This window comes from Dasypus novemcinctus, chromosome 15 (assembly GCF_030445035.2).
Source record: "Dasypus novemcinctus isolate mDasNov1 chromosome 15, mDasNov1.1.hap2, whole genome shotgun sequence".
NCBI classification, from domain to species: Eukaryota; Metazoa; Chordata; class Mammalia; order Cingulata; family Dasypodidae; genus Dasypus; species Dasypus novemcinctus.
In genome coordinates, this window is record NC_080687.1 from 101,731,230 (window position 1) to 101,754,651 (window position 23,422).

General features: G+C 42.8%; 1 protein-coding gene across 8 annotated transcripts in view; it reads right to left on the reverse strand.

Moving 5' to 3' along the window:
* The window catches only part of RNASEH2B (ribonuclease H2 subunit B), a 62,143-nt gene that overhangs the window by 20,479 nt on the left and 18,242 nt on the right, over nt 1-23,422 (reverse strand). For 4 of the 8 annotated variants that reach the window (XM_058276778.2, XM_071208331.1, XM_012531122.4 and 1 more), the window contains 4 exons: nt 13,442-13,513; nt 11,469-11,576; nt 8,621-8,697; nt 4,023-4,137 (listed from right to left, as the gene is read on the reverse strand). In XM_058276778.2, coding sequence (XP_058132761.1) covers nt 4,023-4,137; nt 8,621-8,697; nt 11,469-11,576; nt 13,442-13,513 — 372 coding nt within the window. Of the gene's footprint in view, nt 1-4,022; nt 4,138-8,620; nt 8,698-11,468; nt 11,580-13,441; nt 13,514-23,422 lie in introns of all 8 variants that reach the window. The other 4 variants (XM_071208329.1, XM_071208328.1, XM_071208327.1 and 1 more) reach the window with 1 other exon arrangement.

Below are 23,422 nucleotides of genomic sequence, written 5' to 3' on the forward strand. Positions count from 1 at the left end.
TGCACCTGTGTAGAGGCTGGAAGGCCACAGAGCCCAGCTTTCTCCTTGTTGTGGGTGTCCTGACCACGCTTTAGCAGCTGTCTTTTTTTTTTTTAAGTGGTAGAAATGAAATGCAAAAAAAAAATGGAAACTTCATTGATAATTGATAAGGTCGGGTGCAATTAATATGTGTAGTGTTATTCTCTGTATTTTTCTATGTCTTCAGAAATTTTAATTTAAAACAAAACGCTCCTCCCTGCTTTCGTAGTCTCGCAGAGCTGCTGTAACAAAGCACCACAAACTGGGTGGCTGAAAACAGAAACTCACTGGCTCACAGTTCTGAAGGGCAGCAGTCCAAAGCCTGTGAGCTGGCAGGGCCCCCTGGCCGCCCCTGCCCGCTCGGCACTGGCCGGCTGCGGGCGCGCCCCCCTCGGCCTGCGCCCCGTGGCCTGCCTCGCCTGGGTCTCCGCATGGCTGCCCTGGTCTGCTGTCCTCTTCTGAGAAGGCCGCCCGCCGTGCTAGAGTGAAGGCCCGCGTGCTCCAGAGGCCTCATGGTAGGCTGGCGAAGGCTGGCAGCAGGGACCCTAGCTCCTAAGAGCTCACACTCGGAGGGAGGGGACGGGCTTCAACGGTCCCTGCAGGGAGACACCACTCAACCCTTAACACTGGCCTGCACTTTGACTTTGCTTCTCTGTCATTTTCAAAGCAGGCATCTTACCAACTTTATTTATAGCAGGTGTCTAAAATCCCAGGACTCCATTTTTCCCTTTTTTTGGTAATGACAGTAAGGCTAAACATACAGTAATTCACACTAAATGTCACACAGTAAAAAATGTATACAATTTCCTAAAGGCTTTGGCAGTTTCTTCATAACAAAATTCTTCCCCTAATGAACTAGCATTTGTAAATGTTAAAATAATAGGAGGTTTAAAAACAAAACCAAAAAAAAAAAAAAAAAGTGCTCTCATGCCCATCCTCAAAAAGCTGTGCCCATCAAAATATTACTGGCTTCGCCCCTCAACCCAGAACATAAATACATGGGACATTTTTATGTACGTAAGTTCTGAGTACAAGGGCAGTTTACTGAAGAGCCCAAGGGAAATGCACGGCTTCCTGACGTCTACGACTGGTTTCCAGGGCCCCTCTAAGAGAATAAAGGCAGTGCACGCATTCCTAATAGAGAAGAACTTCCAAGAGTTAGGCAATGTTGGGGAGCGAGAGAGATTAGAACAGAAGCGCATGTAAGGACTCAGTGAATGGCAAGAGGGTTGTTCTGCAAGACTGAAGGAATAAGAAAGGAAGCTCTTGCTTTGAAACAGACTGCAGGTAACAAATGCTGATGAGTTGTTCCTGCTTCTGAATCTGGGTTTCTGGGTTTTGAGTTAAAATAACTGCTCTTACACAGTTGATGGCAGAATTCTGGATAATGAATCAATCGCATTTTCAACTTGTGTTGTTTAACTTGGCAAAAATTTAAATGATTTGTAATTATTTTTCATTCCTTTGGCTTTCAAAAATGACGTGCTACTCCATTTGTCACCCACAAAAAGAAGGCGGTTTCCTGCCAAACTCAGATTCGGAGAAGTCTTTAATGGAACTTCCTTGATAAAACCCTGGCACTCCACACCCCTCGGATCAAAAGTGGAGCTCAAAGTGTGAATTTAGTGGACCCCTCAAACCTGACACGCAATCGACAGGTGCTCCCTTTTTCCACTAGAAGCTTACAATTCTTAGAATCACCACTTTCTCGGTCTCAGAACTGTCCCCGTCAGCCAGACCAGCTATGGCCTGCACAGCCACAGCTCCTGCACCTGTCGCTCTGGGACCCATGGCTGGTTCCACAAGGGCCCTGAAGCCATCACTGGAGACCCGACGCTAGGTGTGCACATTGCTTCTAGCCTGTCACAACACATCACATACGCTGCCTCCTCCCCCTCTCAAAACCCCAGTGAGTGAGACCCGGGAGCCGCCGTCACCCCCGGCCGCCCTGCCCGTGCTCTCCATCTCCAGGACGCTGTCGGTCAAGGCACGCACCCAGCGTCCCCGGCCCGCTCTGTCCTACTGGTCCAGGCCACACCCAGAGTCATCCTTGACCGCTCTATCCTACTAGTCAAGTCGCACGCCCAGCGTCACCTTGACCACTGCATATCCTACTGGTCCAGGCACACACCCAGCGTCGTCCTTGGCCCGCTCTATCCTTCTGGTCAAGGCACACACCCAGCGTCACCTTGACCACTGCATATCCTACTGGTCCAGGCACACACCCAGCGTCATCCTTGACCCCCTCTATCCTACTGGTCAAGGCACACACCCAGCGTCGTCCTTGGCCCGCTCTATCCTACTGGTCCAGGCACACACCCAGCATCGTCCTTGGCCCGCTCTATCCTTCTGGTCAAGGCACACACCCAGCGTCGTCCTTGGCCCGCTCTATCCTTCTGGTCAAGGCACACACCCAGCGTCGTCCTTGGCCCGCTCTATCCTACTGGTCAAGGCACACACCCAGCGTCGTCCTTGACCGCTCTATCCTACTGGTCAAGGCACATACCCAGCGTCGTCCTTGACCCGCTCTATCCTTCTGGTCAAGGCACACACCCAGCGTCGTCCTTGGCCCGCTCTATCCTTCTGGTCAAGGCACACACCCAGCGTCGTCCTGGGCCCGCTCTATCCTACTGGTCAAGGCACATACCCAGCATCGTCCTTGACCCGCTCTATCCTGGTCCAGGCACACACCCAGCGTCGTCCTTGACCTGCTCTATCCTACTGGTCCAGGCACACACCCAGCATCGTCCTTGACCCGCTCTATCCTTCTGGTCAAGGCACACACCCAGCATCGTCCTTGACCCGCTCTATCCTACTGGTCCAGGCACACACCCAGCATTGTCCTTGGCCTGCTCTATCCTACTGGTCAAGGCACATACCCAGCATCGTCCTTGACCCGCTCTATCCTGGTCCAGGCACACACCCAGCGTCGTCCTTGACCTGCTCTATCCTACTGGTCCAGGCACACACCCAGTGTCGTCCTTGACTCCTCCATGGCCACCACCCCATCACCAGGTGCAGCTGATCCTACCGTGAAATTGCGTTCTCCGTGATGCCCGTCTCCTCAGTCCAGGCTGCCATCATCTCCTGCCTAAACCACAGCAGCAGCCTCTAGGTACCTGACCTCAGTTTATCCTATATATCCTCCAACCATCGCGCTGGCTTGCTAGAGATGGCACTGCTGTGTCACTACCATTAGGTCCATATGCATCTAAGCTTGCCCAGAATTCCTGCCCCATTCCTTACCAACCTAAATCCTTCCCAGGAATCCTGTATTCCAGCCACACTGAACACCCGAGAGCCTCCTAAACGTGACAGGTGCTCTCACACACCCATGCTCTGACGTGCTGCTCCTCTGCTCTGTCCCCAGGGCTCCCCTTGGAAGTCCCTTTCTCCAGGGTACCCCTCCTCCACCCCCACCCAATGCCCAGAGAGCAGGCTTCATCCCCTGACACTGTGCCCCTCCTCCACCCCCACCCAATGCCCAGAGAGCAGGCTTCATCCCCTGACACTGTGCCGCCCTACAGGCCCCTGGCCCCGCCAGGCTCGGGGCGGCTGGAGGGCAGGACAATGTCTTGTTTGCACATATCCCCAGAATCCAGCCCTAGTGCTCGACACGTGCCTCTCGGTAGCTATCAGGACATGCTGCTGGGTAGCTATCAATCAATGCTCCTTGAATCAATAAAGGTCTAGTTTTCTGAAATTTTACCAACGAGAAATCTGAGGCAGGAAGCAGTTAACTGACTTGTCTAAAGTTTCGAACAAGTTCGGAGAAGGACTGAACCAGTTCCGTTTGGTTCTGTGGGAGACTACGCTGGCTGGGGTTTCCAAGACTGAGCAGGTCCAGGCGGTGCAGGAACGGCATCAGGAAGTGGGAGCAAGCCTTCTGCAGGGTCAGCGCAGGAGCAGCAGGAAGTTCCATGAGCCCTGCAGCCACCCAGCGCTCAGATGCGGCCCCGCCTGCCAGCAGCCTCCAGTCTGATTCTCGGGGCCCACAACTGTACCTTTCTCCTCTGTCACATGGTGAAGGAACTTCTCCAGTTCGGGAAATTTCAGCAACAAGGTGCAATTTGGAAACATGTCATCCACCACCACTTGATCTAGGGGCTGAAACTTGCCCTGAAAAAAGTACTTTGGTTAGTCAGGATGCAGAATTACAGGCAGCAAACGGAAAACAAAGAGCAGAAGGTAGACCATCTTAGGGCTGCGCCCCTAAGGCCGGGGCCCCTGCTCCCCACGATGAGCCCAGCAACGGAGGGGGCGGCCCCGGCCCGGCCCTCCGCGCTGCCACCAAGGCGTGCGAACGTGAGGACTCAGTGTTAATCTCCCCGTCACTAAATAACGGCTGCAGCTAGCAGGGTGAGGTTTGTCTACATGATCGCAGCCCCCTGCCTCGCGGTGCCTGCCTTTGCCAAGGAGGTACGGTTTCTTCCAGGCCCCACTCCTCCTTCCTGTTTTGACGACCACTGTCACAATCAATTTTACTGAAGCGTATTCATAAACCATACGATTCCTCTTGTATGTACCAAACATTTGGTGTAATTACAGAGTTGTACACTCATCACTTTAATCAATATAGAGCATTTTCATTGCCCCACAAGAAAGAAAAGAAAAACCCAAAAAACAAAAACAAGCACCAAAAAACTCTACCCCTTAGCAGTCACCTCTCAATCCCTCTATCCTTTCTCTGCCTACATAACTGCAAATCTCCTTCCATTTCTGGAGTTCATTGGTACATACATTTTGTATGCATGGAGTCAAAGAATATGACAATTACTTTTAAAGACAGAAGACTGTGTCTTCTTCCTGGGAATCTGCTTTCTCTGATTTTAAGAACAACATGTCACTTGTTTGGTAGCACATATCATAACCTGTCACACTTTCTGTTAGATAGCAAGTGGCAAGAAGTGCCTCAATTTAAATGTTCTTTTCCTCTCAAATAGTGAGACTAATTCACAGATTTCCCAAGGCTTACTGCTTTTAGATTTCTACCTTAACCTATATTCTTTCATAAACAAGCAATACTTTAAAAACTTAACTACTCTAATACTCTATATGTAATGAGATTCCACAACCATGACATAAAATAACCTGACAAGTAATTTTTGATTGTTTTCTTTACCACATACACAAAGTAAATGCACTGAAACGATTTGCAAATCCTTTGAATATAAAGTTACTAATATTTGGGATGACTCGAAAGAGGAGTTATTTTTGCTGATGGGATGATAAATCTCGTGATTAAAACCAAACAGACTGACATTTAAAAAATGCTTACCAGTTTTTTTCCCCACTAAATAGGAATTGATTGCTTCTAAAATATAGGGAAGGAAATAACAAAATGCCTCATGTTACTTTAAAGGGTATTTCTAATACTTGAGAAGAGAAAGTGAGTTGGCCTAAAGTGGAAGTAAACCAGTGCACTGAGAGGCTGTCTGCTTCATTTGGCATCTGGGCACCTGCGAGCACCTCCAGGGACAGGGCTGGGGGCAAGCCACCAGCGTCACGGTTCTAAGGGGAACGGGGAAAACACTACTAATGAGAAAGGGGGGTGGGTGAGGGCTCTAAATGAGCATCAACACATGCACCAAGACTGGTTGGTAGCTTTCCCTCTGTTCATTTATCCCTAGAAACCACCAAGGACATGAGCCAAATTTTCAACTTCCTCCCTGGATAAATTTTCATTGAAATAAGCTAGTTACATAATAGCAATTATGATATACCATTTATTGTCACATTGTATTCCTTTACTACATCTCCATGTATGTTTATTTATACACATGTCTGTGGTAGTATTGGATTAGCACTGGATAATGTTTACTTTCTTTGCACTTCTGTATTGTTTGATTTGCTTACAGTGAACCTGCATTATTATTATTAAAAAATAATAAAACTAAGGAAGGAGCTGTGACTCAATTAGTTGGGCTCCCGTCTACCATATGGGAGGCCCTGGGTTCGCATCTCAGGGCTTCCTCGTGAAGGCAGGCTCGCCCGTTTGCCGTGGAGAGCTGATGGCCCGTACGCCACGGAGAGCTGACGAGGCAAGATGACTCAACAAAGGGAGACAAGCAGATACAGAAAAAAAACACGCTGCGAATGGACACAGAGAAGAGACAGCAAAGAATGGAACAAGCTGCAAGGGGGGGAATAAATAAATAACTAAATCTTTAAAAAATAATAAAACTATCATATAAAAACTACATTCACAGTAACATTACAGTAACAGTCTCATTACAGAACATATTATTAGAATACTATATGCCTGGAACTGTGCTAAGTATTTTTCATACATTATCTCTGTAATAGCCAAAACATGAACCAAAAAAGCCAAACCTGAAGATAACCTAGGATAGCTGACAGTAGGAAACTGTTTAAAAATTAAATAGTATGGCATCAAAGACATAAAGAAAGTGAAAAGACAACCTACAGATGGGAGAAAATAGCTGCAAAGCATATATTTGATAAGGCTTTAATATCCAGAATATTTACAGAGCTCCTACAACTCAAAAACAGAAAGACAAGTAACCCAATTTAAAGATGGGCTGAGGAACAGACATTTCTCCAAGGAAGATATCTGAATAGCAAAGAAGCACATGAAAAGATGCTCACCACCATTAGTCACTAGGGAACTGCAGATCCAAAGTTCAGGAGAGAATACCTCATGCCCACTAGAATGACAGCGATGAAAAAATGGAAAACAGCAAGTGTTGGAGAGGATGCGGAGAAACCGAAGCCCTTGCACCTCGTAGGTGGGAATGAAACATGGTACAGTCGCTGTGAAAAAGTGTGGGGTTCCTCAGCAAGTTAAGCTTAGAATTATCTTAAGGCTTGGCAATTCCACTTGTATAGACATATACCCAAAAGAACTGCAAACAGAGATTCACACAGATATGTGCACACCAGTGTTCATTACAGTCTTACTCACAATAGCCAAAAGGTGGAAACAATGCATGTACTGTACAGTTGAATGGCTAAACAAAATGGAGTATTATTCAGATGTAAAAAAGTTTGAAATCATTATGCTGTGTGAAATAAGCCAGACACAAAGAACAAATATTGATAATTCCACTTATACGCAATATCTACAATAAGCAAATTCATAGAGACAGAAAGTAGATTAGAGGCAACTGAGGGCTAGGAGTAAGGGGCGGTGGATGGAATGGGGATTGATTCCTAAAAAGCAGTTTCTTTTTGGGGAGATATAAAAGTTTTGGTAATGGTTGGTGGTGACAGAAACACAATATTTTATATATAATTAATATCACTGAATTGCAGAGTTAAAATGACTAAAATGCAAGACTTTGTGTTATATATACTACATAAAATTTTTTAAAGTAATAGTACATTCATAAGATAGAATTCTTTGCTAGCATTAAAATTCCAATCATTGTGGAGTGGGTGTAATTCAGTGGTTGTGTGCGTGCTTCACATACACGAGGTCCTGGGCTCAATCCCCAGTACCTCAAAAAAAATTTTTTTCCAATTATCAAAAAAAACAAATGCACTATTGGGAATTTGGTAAAGAATTTGAAAGTTGTCACTCCCATTTTCCTAATAAGGAAAAAAGCAAAACCAACATCTCTTCATAGAACCATTGGAGAACTGAAATCACAAGGCGAAGGGTTGGTCTGAAATCTGGAAAGAAGACAGGCAGACACAGCGAATAACAGTTAATGGAGACAGAAGCTGCTGGAACCAACAACTAGGAAATTTAAAGGGCCACTGGCTAATAGGTGGAGAGAGAGGATGGACTAACTTGAGAAACAAAACTCGGGGTTCCCAGTCTTCGAGTGAGCTCCCCCTCCTCCGTTTTACCCAGGAGGCCCCCGGTCCACACAGAAAAGGTCTGAGGACAGTCCCTCCCTGCTGTGGGGGTGGGGTGGGTAGAAAAGTTCTACTTTGAAACACGCCCAAAGCTTCTCCCTAGCAATGGCCTGCCCTCAAAGAAAACTGTTTTACCAGAGCCTCACCAATGCGGCTTTTACCGCAGCCTAACCAAAGGAGAGGAGGTCACATTTTTCACTGTCTGACTGTCAGCCCATAAGGTGGGAGCCCAGGGTGGCTCCTGGAGGTCACGTGGCTAGGGCCATGGGCAGCTCGCGCCGGCTCTCAGCCTGGTGCCCGTGCCCTGCTCCTCACTAGCACACTCGGGACACGTGTTTTCACAATAACCAGGTTAAATCTCAAGTGTGGGTTATCAACATTTGGATCTCTCCCCCATCTCCCACACAAAGAGAGGCACACGGGGCTGCCAGCCACTGACCCTGAGTGGAGGAGCTGGCTTCCCCGGAGGACAGCCAAGGGCATAAAACCACAAGGACCACTCCTGCAACTTGGTAAGGAACATCTGCCAAAGCCTGCAGCAGACTGGAGACTGGCTGCTTTCAACCTAAGACTGAGCATAAGACGTCTGCTCTCACCCTTCCCGTTCAACACCATAATGGAACTTCTAGCCAGGGCAGTAAGACAAGAAAAAGAAATGAGAAGTGTAAGACTGGAAAAGAATAATTAAGACTGTCTTTATTTGCATGTGAAAAAAAAAAGGAGGGATGATAAAGCAAAGAAGAGTCTCATTGTTAATGCCCCAAAGTAGAAAACTTACCTCTTTATCAGCCTTTTTAAGATAGTGGAGAACCAGAAATAAGGGATCCATTGGTGTGGCAAAGTGGAGTTGACCTTCTACAGATTAAAAAGAGAACAAGAGAATTAATTAAATGTCTTGGAAAGACGACTTGGTCATTTCATCGTACTCCCAATGTGAAAATCATTTCTTGAAAAACAGATTTGAAATACCAGATTAAGAACCTCTCCTCACATAGGCCCGACAGGCTACGTGATGCTCGTAAAAGGCAGAATGGGGTCGATGGCGCTTCAAAATGATTTATGACTCCCCACAAGAGCAACTGTGCCTGTGCGCTGGTCTGCTCCGCGGGTGTGATGCCCCCTGGTTGTATCTGATTCCGTGAGGGGCCTCTGATTGAGTCTACTTGATAAACTCAGTTTAGGGCTTCTGATTGGGCTCCGTCAGGAAGGTGTCGCTCAGGTTGAGTCTTGGCCCCTTATTGGGCAAATATAAACGGACACTCACAGAGAAGGTACCAGAAGAGAGGGAGAGCTCCACGGACACAGAAGACGAGAAAACTTGGTCCTTTCAGTCCTGCCATAGGAGAGAAAGGAGAAGGCTCAAACAGCTAAGCTCTGGGAAGAGAGACGAGCCCGATGCCAGCCTGCAGCTGAGAGGGGAAGCAGCTGGCCCACGGGGCCTTAAGGGGAAGAAGGAAGGAGAGGCCAGGCAGAGATCGCCCGCCATCCTGCTTCCACACACGGCAACAGACTTTGGTGAGAAAGCAGCCTTGAGCTGGACTCTTCAGGGCCTTGTAACTGCAAGCTTTTACCCCCAATAAATACCATTTTTAAAAGCCAACAGCGTTCTGGTACTTTGCATCAGTAACCCTTTTGATTGACTAAATACAGGGCCCATGGACGTTTATCCCCCAGAGCTTCAAATCCCTGTGCAGAGAGGAGAGCCAAGACACCAACATCTTTAACTTTCCATTTTGCCTTGAGAAATCATTTTTAACGAAAGAAAAGAAAAAAAAAGTTGGGGGGGACATAGACAAAAAGACAAGCTAGGTAACTACGAGGGAACCTGTGAAGCAGCAGTGTGGTGTTAACTGCCTGTGCTTCTGAGGATGGAGCCACCGAGAGCAGTATCACTCACTCTGCAAATAGCTCCTCCAGGGGTCTGGGTTACTGGGCTCGCAGCTCTGAAAGTGCTAATGACACAAAGCTCATAAGGCTGTGAATCACCCTAACCTCCAGAAGGAAAAGGGCAGGAGGGCGGCAAGCTAACAAGACTGATGACAAGCAAACAAGAAACTCTGGGGGAGAGGAACACACTTTTCAGGCTGGAAGAAAAGAAGGTAAATCAAACCAAGCCAGCCCACCTGCTCTCCCACCTCTTTCCTCCCCACACCTCGCCAGGAGGCTCCTTCCAGAACAGGTATTTTACCAAATGCATCAGTGAACAATTCATTTACCTCCCCTAACTCATTCTGGCTTCAGGAAACATAGGTACTTATTTTTATTCTCGAACAGAGAACTTACCCATACAGCCAAGAAATCTGAACCTTAAATTTTATACACATAGACGCACACATACATGCTATGGAATCCATTTCATGAAAAGTGAAAAAACGAAGTAATTTTATATGGTGACATTGCTTTATTATTATTATTTTTTAAAAAGGTACAAGTTTATGAAAACGACCTTATCAGCAGCTCCAGGCTCATTCTGTATGAGACATCCATTACGTTCAGAAATCAGGAACACGTTTCTAGGCCTGAAAACAATATTCTGGAAACCACTCTTGAAAACAGCTCTTTCTTCAGGGATAATTTTTTTTTTAAAGACAATGATGAAAAAAGCAGATACCGACTCAGGCAGTCTGGGACAGATGATCTATCACTGTCTTCCAACATTTTCCAGTTTCAATCCGGATATTACTGTGTCCATCTAACTAAATCCAATTTCAAGTGTATTACACTAGAAGCTGGAATTCTCACTTATTGCCAAATGAATACACATAGCAGCAGCAAGGAAAAGGTATATATACTTTCCACCTTCCAGGCTAAGCACAGCCTACTGTTTGCATTTTGGCAACCGAAAACCACTTCACATGGCATGCACATAGATACATAAAATATATCACAGCAATAAGACCTTCTTCTGTAATGCTTAGAAGAAGAACAAGTGCCCTTTCTACCTTGGCATTCAGGGGTGACATTCAAGCCAACCGAAAGCAGAGGGCGTGGAAACAAACAGAAAGCCAATCTGAAGATGATGCGCCAACGGGCAGGGCAGACGGCAGGCCTCCAGGCCAGCGGCCCCCTGGCCCCAGGCCCCCAGCGCGGCCGCCTGGTACCCCTGCTCCCTGAGTCGGCACTGCCTCCACATTAAGGGCACATTAAAAGAACTAGACCTTGGTGGGGGGCGAGTGGTACATAGGGGCGTCATTAGTAATTTATATGACGAAGCTTAAGAAAAAGAAAACATCGTTACACTGTCGTATGTTTTAGAAGCCGTAACAGAAGGCACTCTCAAGGAAAGAAGGTGCTGAGAACCTGAAGACTCCCAGAAGGGGAGAGAGGCGAGGACGCGGGCCCCGCAGCACGGTGGTCCTCACGGCCAGGGCAGTGAGTCCTGACCCTGCACGCCCCGGGCTCTGGTGGGCAAACGGAGTTGCTAGCTTAAAATTCCCTACCTAAAAGGCACAGAGGTGTTGACCTAAACTGCTCAACGGATCCTTCCTTCCTCCCTCCTTTAAACCCTGCTCTGACGCCAAGGACTGGGTCGAAAGCGGGCTGACAGCCCTGTACCCCATGTGTGCAGGACGGAAAAGCCGGAGTGTGTGTTTAGCTGATGAGAATATACACACGATGTCACTTACCTGATTGAACCGACTGGTTTATAAACCAAGAATGGTGTTTTTCCTTGAAGACTTTTATTTCAAACAGCTGCTGTAGACACACGTTAAACAAGTAAATGGCTCCTTCCCCTGTTAAGACAAATCTCTTTTTTATTTGAAAGATTTCACACACACACACACTCATACAAAGAATCAAAAGACTATCCAATAGTTTGGTGGAATGTTCCTTATAGGAACATAAACATATGTAGATGTATTCTATACAAATTGACTCCAAGGAAAGCTTAAAGCTATTACAGACAGATGCTTGTTTTCCAGCTCTATAATCCCCACTGAGCTTAAACCAATAAATTAGAAAGTGTAAATTATTTATCTTAACCTCTACGAAGCCTCTCACGGAATCCCTGACCCTCACGGCTGGGCAGTTGGAGGGAGCTGCGGGTCGCTCTTCACCCGGGGGCAGCTCGGCTCTCAGCAAGCAAGGACGGTCCCTACAGCCACACGCGCCGGGCCCTACGAGCGGGAGAGTGGCGCCGATTCTCCCCTTTCTCTGTTCACTTCAAAGGAGGAGGGGCGAAAGCGAGGCCCATCTTCTCGTTTTGAGGACTATTTTCCTATATGGAGCAGTATCTGGAGTCAGCAGGCCTTGGTGTGAACCCATCTCTACGGCGCGCTGGCCGCGGGCCCTTGGAAAGTTACAGAAGCTTTCCGTGCCTCTGAATCCATACTCGTAATATGGGGGCAATATAGAAGGCACCTCACAGGACTTTTACAAGGATTAAAGAGTCAGAAGACAAGTCAAGTTCTTAAACCTGTCTTGGCTCAAACAATGGCCTTTATTTTTCCACTGTCAGTATAGCAAGTAAAGCCATTTGCTTCCTCTGTTGTCTGTGGACATTCTGATAAAACAGAAATTTTAGGAGAAGGCTGGTATTTGTGTGTTATGTGTGTGATTGTACTTTTCTTGAATGTTTACTGCTACCTAGAAATTCTCTTGAAGAAATTTCTCACCTTAACTTAATCTTATCATCATCATGAGGTCCAAATATACAGCCAACCTACTACGCTCAATTTTATTTTGAGGTAAAGAACACTGAAGGAAGTCAGGAAATTTTTCTTCTCTTGTTGCTTCAACCAGTATGTCTCTTCAACAACACAATAACACAACAAAAAGGCACTATTCATAGGTCTTCTGTTACTTTTACTATTTTCAGTATTATAGTACCCAGGAGAATGTCCTAATTTTTAAAGTGTCAGGTATCTACTCAAAACCTTATAAATTAACAGAAAAATAATTTCATGCAGATAAATATTATCAAAATCACTGCATCTTTATATTACACTTTAATATTTTTGCCTAAACAAAAAATTGTACTGAATATAAAGTTATGATAAAAGTATTTTCAGCAAAATATGCATCTCTTCAATATACAATGCTTTGAATACAAAAATAAAATATCATCCTGAGAAGGCAAATATATACCAACTTTTTTGGACAAAGTACAGAAAGTTCAGCTAAAAATTAAACTACTCAAAATCTCAGCATGTCAAGTAAAAGCCTTTTTTTTCTTTTAACTTTACTGTTTATTTTACTTTATAACATAAAATGAATGTAAATGAACACTAACATTGGATAGCTACTCTAAGAAAAGCTGGCTTAAGAAAGCCAAAGAAAATTAATCTGCTTTAAGAGAGAAAACAGACTTGATCCTTTTTTGTTTCGCCAGCATTACTGATGAATGAACAGATTTGTGGATTAAAATTACAAGAAGAAACCAAAAAAATATTTAGGTTGAGTGAATTATCTCAGAAGACTAGTAAAATCTTCAGCTTGCCTTTGTTTCCTTGTGATACCATGTAAACTTTAAAAGGTATTCAGGAAGAATGAACACAAAGTCAAAAAAGTAATTATAATCTACATGCCATTCAAATTATTATTATTAGAGAAAAAAAGGAAAAGAAGAAAAAAGAAGAGGGGAGAAAAAGATAGTTACCTGAACATGGGTTAGCCAGTTTTACAAACATAAGCCCACTTTTCATCTTCTTTGGAGCATCTTTAAAATAATCTGAAAAGAAATGGTGAATTCGTAAAATGAAGACATATGCTCTGTTGCTTATTTACTTTATCCTGTTTTACTTTCTCTACTTAAATGATTTTTCTAAAATTTTTAACTAAGTTTTATCACTTAAAATCTGCGTGATCTTGAGAAAATGACATGGCTCTGGAACTCGCAGTGGGATTTCAGGTAGTGTTAGTAATCGTTGGTTTCTTTGAAAAGTGGTAGAGAGCAGGGCCAGGCAGATGGTCTGGATTATATACTTGGCTCAGCCACCTGAAGGCTGTCACCTTGGGCAGGTTTCCTTACTGTCTGTCTCAGTCGCCACATTTATAAGATGATGCTGATGTTCTGGCCTTGCAGAGGGCTAAGTAAACCCACTGAAAGCTTACCTAAGGGGACAAATAGGAACACATGATAAGCAGTAGCACTGATTACTAGTTTTATTGCTGCTATTGGTACTATCACCAAGAAGTAGAACATTTTAAAAAACAAATGTTTAGTGGTCATTTATATTTCTTGTCCCTAACTGTGATGATCTAATGAGGTCCTTTGACCATTTTTTCAGTGGAGTGTTCATCATCTTTTTTACTACTTTATGAGGAATCTTTATATAACAACTGTTTTTTCACTTTGTCAAACTTAGAAAGTCCTTTTCTTCTTCAAGATTATGTGAATTATTTATATTTTCTTCTACTACTTTTAGATTATATCTTTAATATATATGAAATGTATCTGGATATAAAATATGGGAAGGAGACCTAACTTTAATTTTTTTACAATGAGTTAGCCAGTTGAAACAGTATCATCTACCAAATAACCTATGATTGAAATATCACCTTTTTATTAAATATTTAAGATACCTCTAAGGGTTTATTTATGAAATTCTAATTTAATCCCCTAGTCAGTGTCCATATTAGCATCAGTAACTCAATATTCTAATTACCATGGCTTTAAAAGATATTTTAATATTTAGTAAGATAAATCCCCTTATCGTGTTTCCTCTGTAATTGACTGTCAACATTGTAATCATGTCCATTAGGGCATAAAGAACTTGACCATTCTTCTGATCACTTGTCTTCCATGTATGTTGAGTGGCACATTTTCAAAACTCATTTAAAAAGTCACTCTCCTAAAGGAGCAAAGTGGCTCTGATCAATAAAGGGAGCACAGTGAAAATCTACCGGAAGAACCAAACAGGAAGCTTCCGGGGAAGGGGAGAGTTTTCACTCCTTTATTTCCTACCACCCCTACTTCCTTCCCCCTCACTTCAGGTCTTCATAAACTTAAATATAACAAGCATGTTTAGAGATAAATGGGCTTACTCAGAGATGGTTAAAATACAGTATGTTCCTTAAATTAATGCTATTAAGTATGTTAGGGAAAAATAAAAAACTAATTCTGAGATTTCTACTCCATGGTGGAGTAACAAGAACTCAATTTACCCTCTCACCTGAAACAATAAAAATTCTAGCCGAATATATGAAACAACTGTTTTTAAGAACTGGACGTGAAGCCGGGAAGGTCAGTGCTCTCTGAGAGCTGAGAAACAACTGAGGTGAGCCCTGCGGTTGCCTCTTGTCACGGGTAGGCTAACGTGTCACCTTGGCCGGGTAAAGGTGCCCGGTTGTTTGGGCTAACTGTAATACGAGGGCATTTATGGACTTCAGTCACCAGGGAGTTGACCGCACAGATGGCTGATTACATCTACAACCAACTGAGGAGACTGCCCTCAGCCAGGAGTGACAAATCAGTTGACGGCCTTTAAAGGGAGAAACGGTTTCCACATTCAGAGAATTCCCAACTCTACTTGAGCCAGTGTCTCTCGGGGAACTCGTCAAGGACTTTCATTAGAGTCCCTGGCTCACAGCCTGTCCTAAAGAATTCGACTTGTGCACCCCCATGGTCACGTGAGACAATTCTGTAAAATCCCACACTGCTTACAGGTATCCCCTGTCGGTTCTGTTCCCTGGAGAACCCTCGAGAGAGATTCCAGCCCGAGTCAGGGAGGGAGAACCCAGGTGGAGCCTGCAGACTCCCCGAGTCAGAGATGGAGGGGAGGGCACTGGCAGCACCACCACACGTAGAGCTCATCAGACAAAACAGGAAAGGAGAGAGCTGCAGCGGGAACCAACCCCAGAGAGCTGACAGGCTCCGGCTTGAGGATTCAGCACATCAGTGCAGGCGTGGTGGGAAACTACCCGAGGCCGGTGCGTAACAGGACTCACTGCCTGCTCCCCGTCACACTGGAAAGCCCCCTAATTCACGGGCATTTTGGGGAGAACTCAAAGGGGTCTTGCCTCAGTGGCAAGAGATAATTAGCCCTAGACTAAGTGCTGCTCTAAGTGGTCATGAGAAACTAATTTTAAAAGCAAGACTCAAAAGGATCAAACTGCTTCTCAGTAACCTGCGTTACAGAACGAAGTTCAAGAATACTTGTTGGAATGCAAAAATATTCAGCACCCAATAAAATAAAATTTACAATGTCTGCCCTCAATCAAAGATTACTATGCATGTAAAGAAGCAGGAAAATAATTTAATGAGAAAAAAATCAATTATTGAGAGGAGGTATCAATATGGGATACAGATGTCAGAATTAGCAGGCAAGGGCAAGTAAAGACAACATTTCACATGTACAAAAAGTTAAATAGAAATGGAAGGTTTTTTAAGATTTTTTAAGACTCAAATTTCTAAATGAAAACTACAATATATAAGATGAAAAATGCACTGGATGGGATTAATGGCAGGAAAAATGATCAGTGAATTTAAAGACTGATATCATTTTTGATAGTTTCTATCAAAAATGAAAACACAGAGGAAAGAATATTTTTAAAAATGAAAAGAGCCTCAGGTAAGCATCCTAATACATATGTACTTGGAGTTACTGAAGGAGACAAGAGAAAGGAACAGAAAAAATATTTAAAGAAAGTAAGACCTAAATGTTTCCAAATTTGACGCAAACTATAATCCCATAGATCCAAGGTCAACAAACTCAAAAGTAAAGAAACATGAATGAAATTACACCAACACACATCACATGGGAGGTCTGCAGTTCAAACCCAGGGCCTCCTGACCCGTGTGGTGAGCTGGCCCACGCTCAGTGCTGATGCACACAAGGCGTGCCCTGCCACGCAGGGATGTCCCCTGCGTAGTGGAGCCCCATGCACAAGGAGTACTCCCCACAAGGAGAGCTGCCCCATGTGAAAGAAGCACAGCCTGCCCAGGAGTGGCACTGCACACATGGAGAGCTGATGCAGCAAGATGACACGACAAAAGAGACACAGATTCCCAGTGCTGCTGACAAGAACGCAAGCCCACACAGAAGAACATACAGCAAAGGGAAACAAAGAGACAAAGGGTGGGGGTGGGGGTGGGAAGGGGAGAGAAAAAAAAAAGTACATGTGCATGAAAATGAAGTTAAGTTGGTTTCAAAACAAATACAATTGTTATATATCAGGATGTTAAATTTTAACCCTATGGTAACAACAAGGACAATAGATGAAAAATATATCCAGATAAAAATAAGAAGGCACTCAATCTGGTACAACATAAGAAAGCAAAAAGAAAAAAGTAAAAGTAGGCTTTAAAGGAAGAAAGGAACAAAAGAGGTAGAGGACATAAAGAGCTAAACAGCAAAATGTTATTTGAAAGACTATCAGTAGTGACTTTAAATGTAAGTAGATTAAACTTTTCAGTCAAAAGCAGAGATTGGCAGAATGGATTAAAAAAAAACAAACCTGATATATTTTGCAAGTGACTCACCATAAAGTCAAAGATATAAGTAGGCTAATGGCAAAAGGATGGAAAAATATATACCATGCAAGTAGTAACCAAAAGAGAGCTGGGGTGGCTATAATAATATCGGATAAAAGAGACTTTGAGTGAAAAATAGTTATAAGAGACAAAGATAGTCATTACATACTGATAATTATAAATATATAAGTACCTAACAGCAGAAACTCAAAATATATGGAGCAAATGCTGACAGATATGAAGGGTGAAATTGATGATTGATGGCTCTATATTAATAGTATGAGATGTTAACATACCACTCTCAATAATGGATAGAACATTCAGTCAGAAAATCAATAAGGAAGTTCAGGAATTGAATGATACACTAAATCAACTAAAACCAACTAGACCTAACGCAAATATATAGACTACTGCAACCCACAAAACCAAAATACACATTCTTCTCAAGTGCACATGAATCATTCTCCAAGATAGAACATATGTTGGGTCACAAAACAAGATGCGATAAATTTAAAATATTGAAATCATACAATGTGTATTCTCTGACCACAACAGAATGAAGCTATAAATCAGTAACAGAGGGAGAAAGGGAAAATTTCACAAATATGTAGAAATTAAACATATGCCTAAATAACCAATGAGTTAAAGATAAAATTAGAAGCAAAATTAGGAAATATCTTGAGGAGAATGAAAATGAAAACACAACATGTCAAACCTACGGCATGCTGTGAAGGCAGTGCTGAGAGGGAAATGTATAGCTCTAAATGCTTACATTAAAAAAAGAAGAAAGACTTCAAGTCAGAGACCTAATCTCAAAACTGGAAGAACTAGTAAAAGAACAAACTAAATACAAATCAAGCAGAAGGAAAGAAATAACACAGATTACAGTAGAGATGAATGAAATAGAAAACAAAACAAACAATAGAGAAAATCAACAAAACTAAAAGTTGGTTCTTTGAAAAGATCAACAAAAGTGACAAACTTTTAGCTAGACTGAGAAATAAAAAAAGAGGGGATACAAATAACAGAAATGAAAACTGTAAAAGGAGACATTATTACCAACTTTGCTGAAATAAAAAGGATTATAAAGGAATACTCTGAACAACTATATACCAATAAATTAGGTAACCTGGATGAAATGGACAAAGTCTTAGAAACACACAAACTACCTACACTGAGGAAACAGAAGATCTCAATAAGCCAATTATTAGTAAAGAGACTGAATCAGTAATGAAAAGCCTCCAAGAAAGAAAAGCCCAGGACCAAATGGCTTCACAGGGGAATTCTACCCAACATTCCAAGAAGACTTAATTCCAATTCTGCTTAAACGCTTCCAAAAACTTACAGAGGAGGGAGCATTCCCTAAACCACCTATGAGGCCAACATCACCCTCATTCCAAAGCTGGATAAAGATACCACAAGAAAAGAAAACTACAGGGAAGGAAGCAGACGTGGCTCAAGGGATAAGGCCTCTGCAACCACATGGGGGGACCTGGGTTCATCCCTGGGGCCTCCTGGTGAGAAAGAAGAGAAAGCATGCCTGCGCGGTGAGCCAGTGCCCACGTGGTGAGCCGAGTGCCCACACGGTGACCTGAGTGCCCGTGCCGCAAGCCAAGTACCCATGTGGGTGCCCACGGAGCGAGCTGAGTGCCCACGAGGCAAGCCAAGTGCCCACGCGGCAAGCTGAGAGCCCACACGTGAGCCAAGTGCCCATGCGGTAAGCTGGATGCCCCCACCGTGAGCCAAGTGCCCATGTGGGTGCCCAGATGGCGAGCTGAGTGCCCAGGTGATGAGCGGAGTGCTCACGCGAGAGCCCACGTGGCAAGCCAAGTGCCCATGTGGCAAGCTGAGTGCCCACGCGGTGAGCTAAGAGCCCATGTGACGAGCTGAGTGCCCACGTGGTAAGCCGAAGCGCCCGCATGGTAAGCTGAGTGCCCACATGAGTGCCCACATGATGAGCCAGTGCCCACGCAGTGAGCCAGTGCCTGCACAACTGAGTGATGCAACAAGATGATGACGCAAAGAGAGACAAGGGGAGAGTCAAGGTGAAGCACAGCAGAGACCAGGAACTGAGGTGGCGCAATTGACAGGGAACCTCTCTCCACATCAGAGGTCCCCAGGATTGAATCCTGGTGAATCTTAGAGAAGAAAGACAAGAAGAGATGACAAAAAGAGATATAGATACAGAAAATCAAACAGCAAATGGACACAGACAGCAAAATAGCAGGGTGGGGGAGGTGAAGGAAAAGGAAAGAAAACTACAGACCAATAAATATCTCATGAATATAGATGTAAAAATTCTAAAAAAAAAACTATCTTTTTTTAAAAAGATTTATTTATTTATTTAATTCCCCCCCACCCCCCGGTTGTCTGTTCTCGGTGTCTATTTGCTGCGTCTTGTTTCTTTGTCCGCTTCTGTTGTCGTCAGCGGCACGGGAAGTGTGGGCAGCACCATTCCTGGGCAGGCTGCACTTTCTTTTGCGCTGGGCGGCTCTCCTTACGGGGCGTACTCCTTGCACGTGGGGCTCCCCTACGCGGGGGACACCCCTGCGTGGCAGGGCACTCCTTGCGCGCATCAGCACTGAGCATGGGCCAGCTGCACACGAGTCAAGGAGGCCCGGGGTTTGAACGCGGACCTCCCATGTGGTAGACAGACGCCCTAACCACTGGGCCAAGTCCGTTTCCCAAAAAAAATACTATCCTACCCAAACTTATTTATAGATTCAATGCACTAGCAATCAAAATTCCAACAGCTTACTTAACAGAATTAGAAAAGGCAGTTACCAAATGCATTTGGAAGGAAAGTGCACCCAAATAACCAAAAGTATTCCAAAAAAGAAGAGCAACATGGGAGGAATTTCACTGCCAGACCTTAAAACATATTACAAAGCTACAATGGTCAAAACAGCATGGTGTTGGCATAAAGACAGACACATTGATCAGTGGAACAGAATTGAGAATCCAGAAATAAACCCTCACATATATGGTCAACTGGTTTTTGACAAACCTACCAAGTCAATGTTAACAGAGCAAAACAGTCTTTTCAACAAATGGTGCTGGGAGAACTAGATATCAATAACCAAAAGAATCAAAGAGAACCCCTATTTCACTCCCTATACAAGAATCAACTCAAAATGGATCAAAGACCTAAACATAAAAGCCAGGACCATAAAGCTCCTAGAAGATAACGTAAGGAAACATCTATAAGACCTTGTAGTAGGTGAGGGTCTTTTAAACCGTATACCCAAAGCACGTGCAACAAAAGAAAAGATAAATGGGACCTACTCAAAAGTAAACACTGTAACTCAAAGGACTTTGTGAAGAGGGTAAAAAGGCATCCTCCTCAATAGAAGAAAACATTTGGAACATCTGACATGGGTCTACTATCCACGGTATATAAAAAGATACTACAACTTAACAATAAAAAGACAAATGACCTAATTTAAAAATGGGCAAAAGACCTGAACAGACATTGTTCTAAAGAATACAAATGGTGAAAAAACACATGAAAAAGTGTTCAACATCACTGGCTATTAGGGAAATGCAAATCAAAGCTACCATGAGATATCATTTCACACCTACTAGAATGGTCTCTATTGAAAAAAACAAGAGAACTACACATGTTGGAGAGGATGTAGAGAGATAGGAATGCTTATTCACTGTTGGTGGAAATGTAGAATGGTACAGCCACTGTGAAAGTCTGCTTGGCGGTTCCTAAGGAAGTCAGATATAGATCTACCATGTAACCTGGAAATACCACCTCTAGGTATATACCCAGAAGAACTGAGAGCAGTGACACAAACAGTTATCTGCACACTGATGTTTACAGTGGCATTATTCACAACTGCCAAAAGTTGGAAACATCCCAGTGTCCATCAACTGATAAATGGATAAATAAAATGTGGTATATACGTACACTGGAATATTATTCAGCTGTTAAAAGGAATGAAGTCATGATATATGCAACATGATGAACACTGAAGACATCATATTGGGTATGGACAAATACTGTTATGACCTCACTGATTCGAAAAAATTAGAAAAATTAGAAAAAACAAGCTCATAGCATCAGAATCTAGAATATAGGTTACCAGGGGATGTGGGGATAGGGAATGGGAAGTTAAAGCTTAAAAGTAAAGGTTTCCTATTTAGAATGGTGGAAATGTTTTGGTAATGGTGGTGATGGTAGTACAACATTGTGAACGTAACTAACAGCACTGAAATATATATCTGAATATGATTACAGAGGGAAAATGTTATTGTATGTATGGTAACAAAATAATAGCTAAACAAACCAAAACTTTATGAACCTACACTACACAGTGAACTCTAAGTGAAACCATGACTTTTAATTAGTAGTACAAATATAAAATTGTGCTACCATTAATGGTAACAAATCTTCCATATCAGTGCAAGGTGTTAGTGGTGGGGTGCTATATGAGAATACTGTATTTTACATATGATTGTTCTATAAACCTACAACTTTTCTAATAAAGAATTTTTTAAAAATATCAATGGTCTAAATACCTCAAAAGGCATAAATGTGCCAGACTGGATTTAAAAAGACAAAGCTATATGCTGCCTTCAAGAAACATGCTTTATTAAATATATAGATACAAGCAGGTTAAAAGTAAAAGAAAGTAGGTAAGTTAGTGGCTAACAATAATTTAAAATAAGATAAAAATAGCAAAGAATATTACCAGGAATAAAGACGATCATTTCATAATGACAGAAGTGGCAATTAATCAAGAGGACAAAATACTAAATATTTATGCAACAGAGCTTCAAAATGAATTAAGTAAAAGCTGATAGAGTTCCCTGCTCCTTCCCTGAACTCTGGCAATGACTAATCTGGTCTCCATCTCTACCTTTTGTCCGTTTGAGAATGTTACATAACTAAAACCATACAAATTCAATTTTAAGAATCTCTTAAGAATTTCCTTTCTCCAACTTATTTCCAGATAAAAATGTAAAGGATAAAGTTTAGCCCTATTAAAAACTTTTCCAAAAATATAAAACAAGTTGTGGTTTTCTCTCTTTTGTCCTGCTGTGTTTCCTACTTTTCCAGCATCATGTATCTTTGTTAAATCTCAAGACAGAAAAGGTGAGCGCTCTCTATTTCAGCAATACACCACTTAATCATATTTAACTACTAAGTCTTCTAACATTAACTTGATTAACTATTGCTTCCTTTCCTTTCCTTTTTTTTTAATTGAAAACTTTGGTTCTAGTGATCTTTACCAGTTTTCCTTCAGCTTTCCCTCTTCTCTATAGAGTTATAGCAATTAAAATTTTTTAATACCAAAAAAATCTAAATACAAGGGAAATAGTATTTCTTTTCTCAGGAAGAGGAGTTGTTAAGTTCAGAGGACTTAATATCAAACTCTGAGAATTTCTGGAATTATTAACTAAAAATAAATACCAATTAATGTGTTATTCCGCAGATACCAGTGTTCTCTGAATAATGTTTTGAGATACACTAGCATAAGTAACACTAAAATGTCTATTCCATGAGGAAAAAAATCCTCTTTTGTCACATTACGCAGACAAAACAACTTGCTGTTTGACTGAATCTTTCAACACAGAATTCAGTGAAATGTTTTACTCAGGTTGTCTTGCCTCACGATAACTATTGAATGCATTTCAAAATTTTCACCTCCTGTCCAATTCACTTATTCATTACTCAGAGATTATCAAAAATTGACCCAGTCCCTGCCCTCATGAAGCTGATTGAAGATTCATGGAAGTGACAGACATTAAATTAAATAATCATTACTCACAAGTGTAGATTCTAAATGTAACAGCTGATAAAAAGAAATACACAGAGTACACCCTCTGTGATAAGAGAACATAATCTAGTTAAGGCGGTCCGGAAAGACTTTCTGTGCCTAGCACTAGTTAAGGTCTTTGCTTCCATGGCTAAAGAGTTAAAGGAATTACTCATTCACATCCAGGTAAATCTTTAGCTGGTTCCTGGGGCTAAACCCAGTCCATAGAAGGGCTTTGTTTCATATGCACATTTAAAAAAAAAATTGAACTAGGTGCTGATATTTGAAAATCAGATAATTTTCCTTAAATTGCCAACTTCAAATATATCTTTTCCCTTAATATGAAAAGATTTATTAGACAAAGATTTTGCCTGGCAAAAGCAAAAGAGCTGGCAAC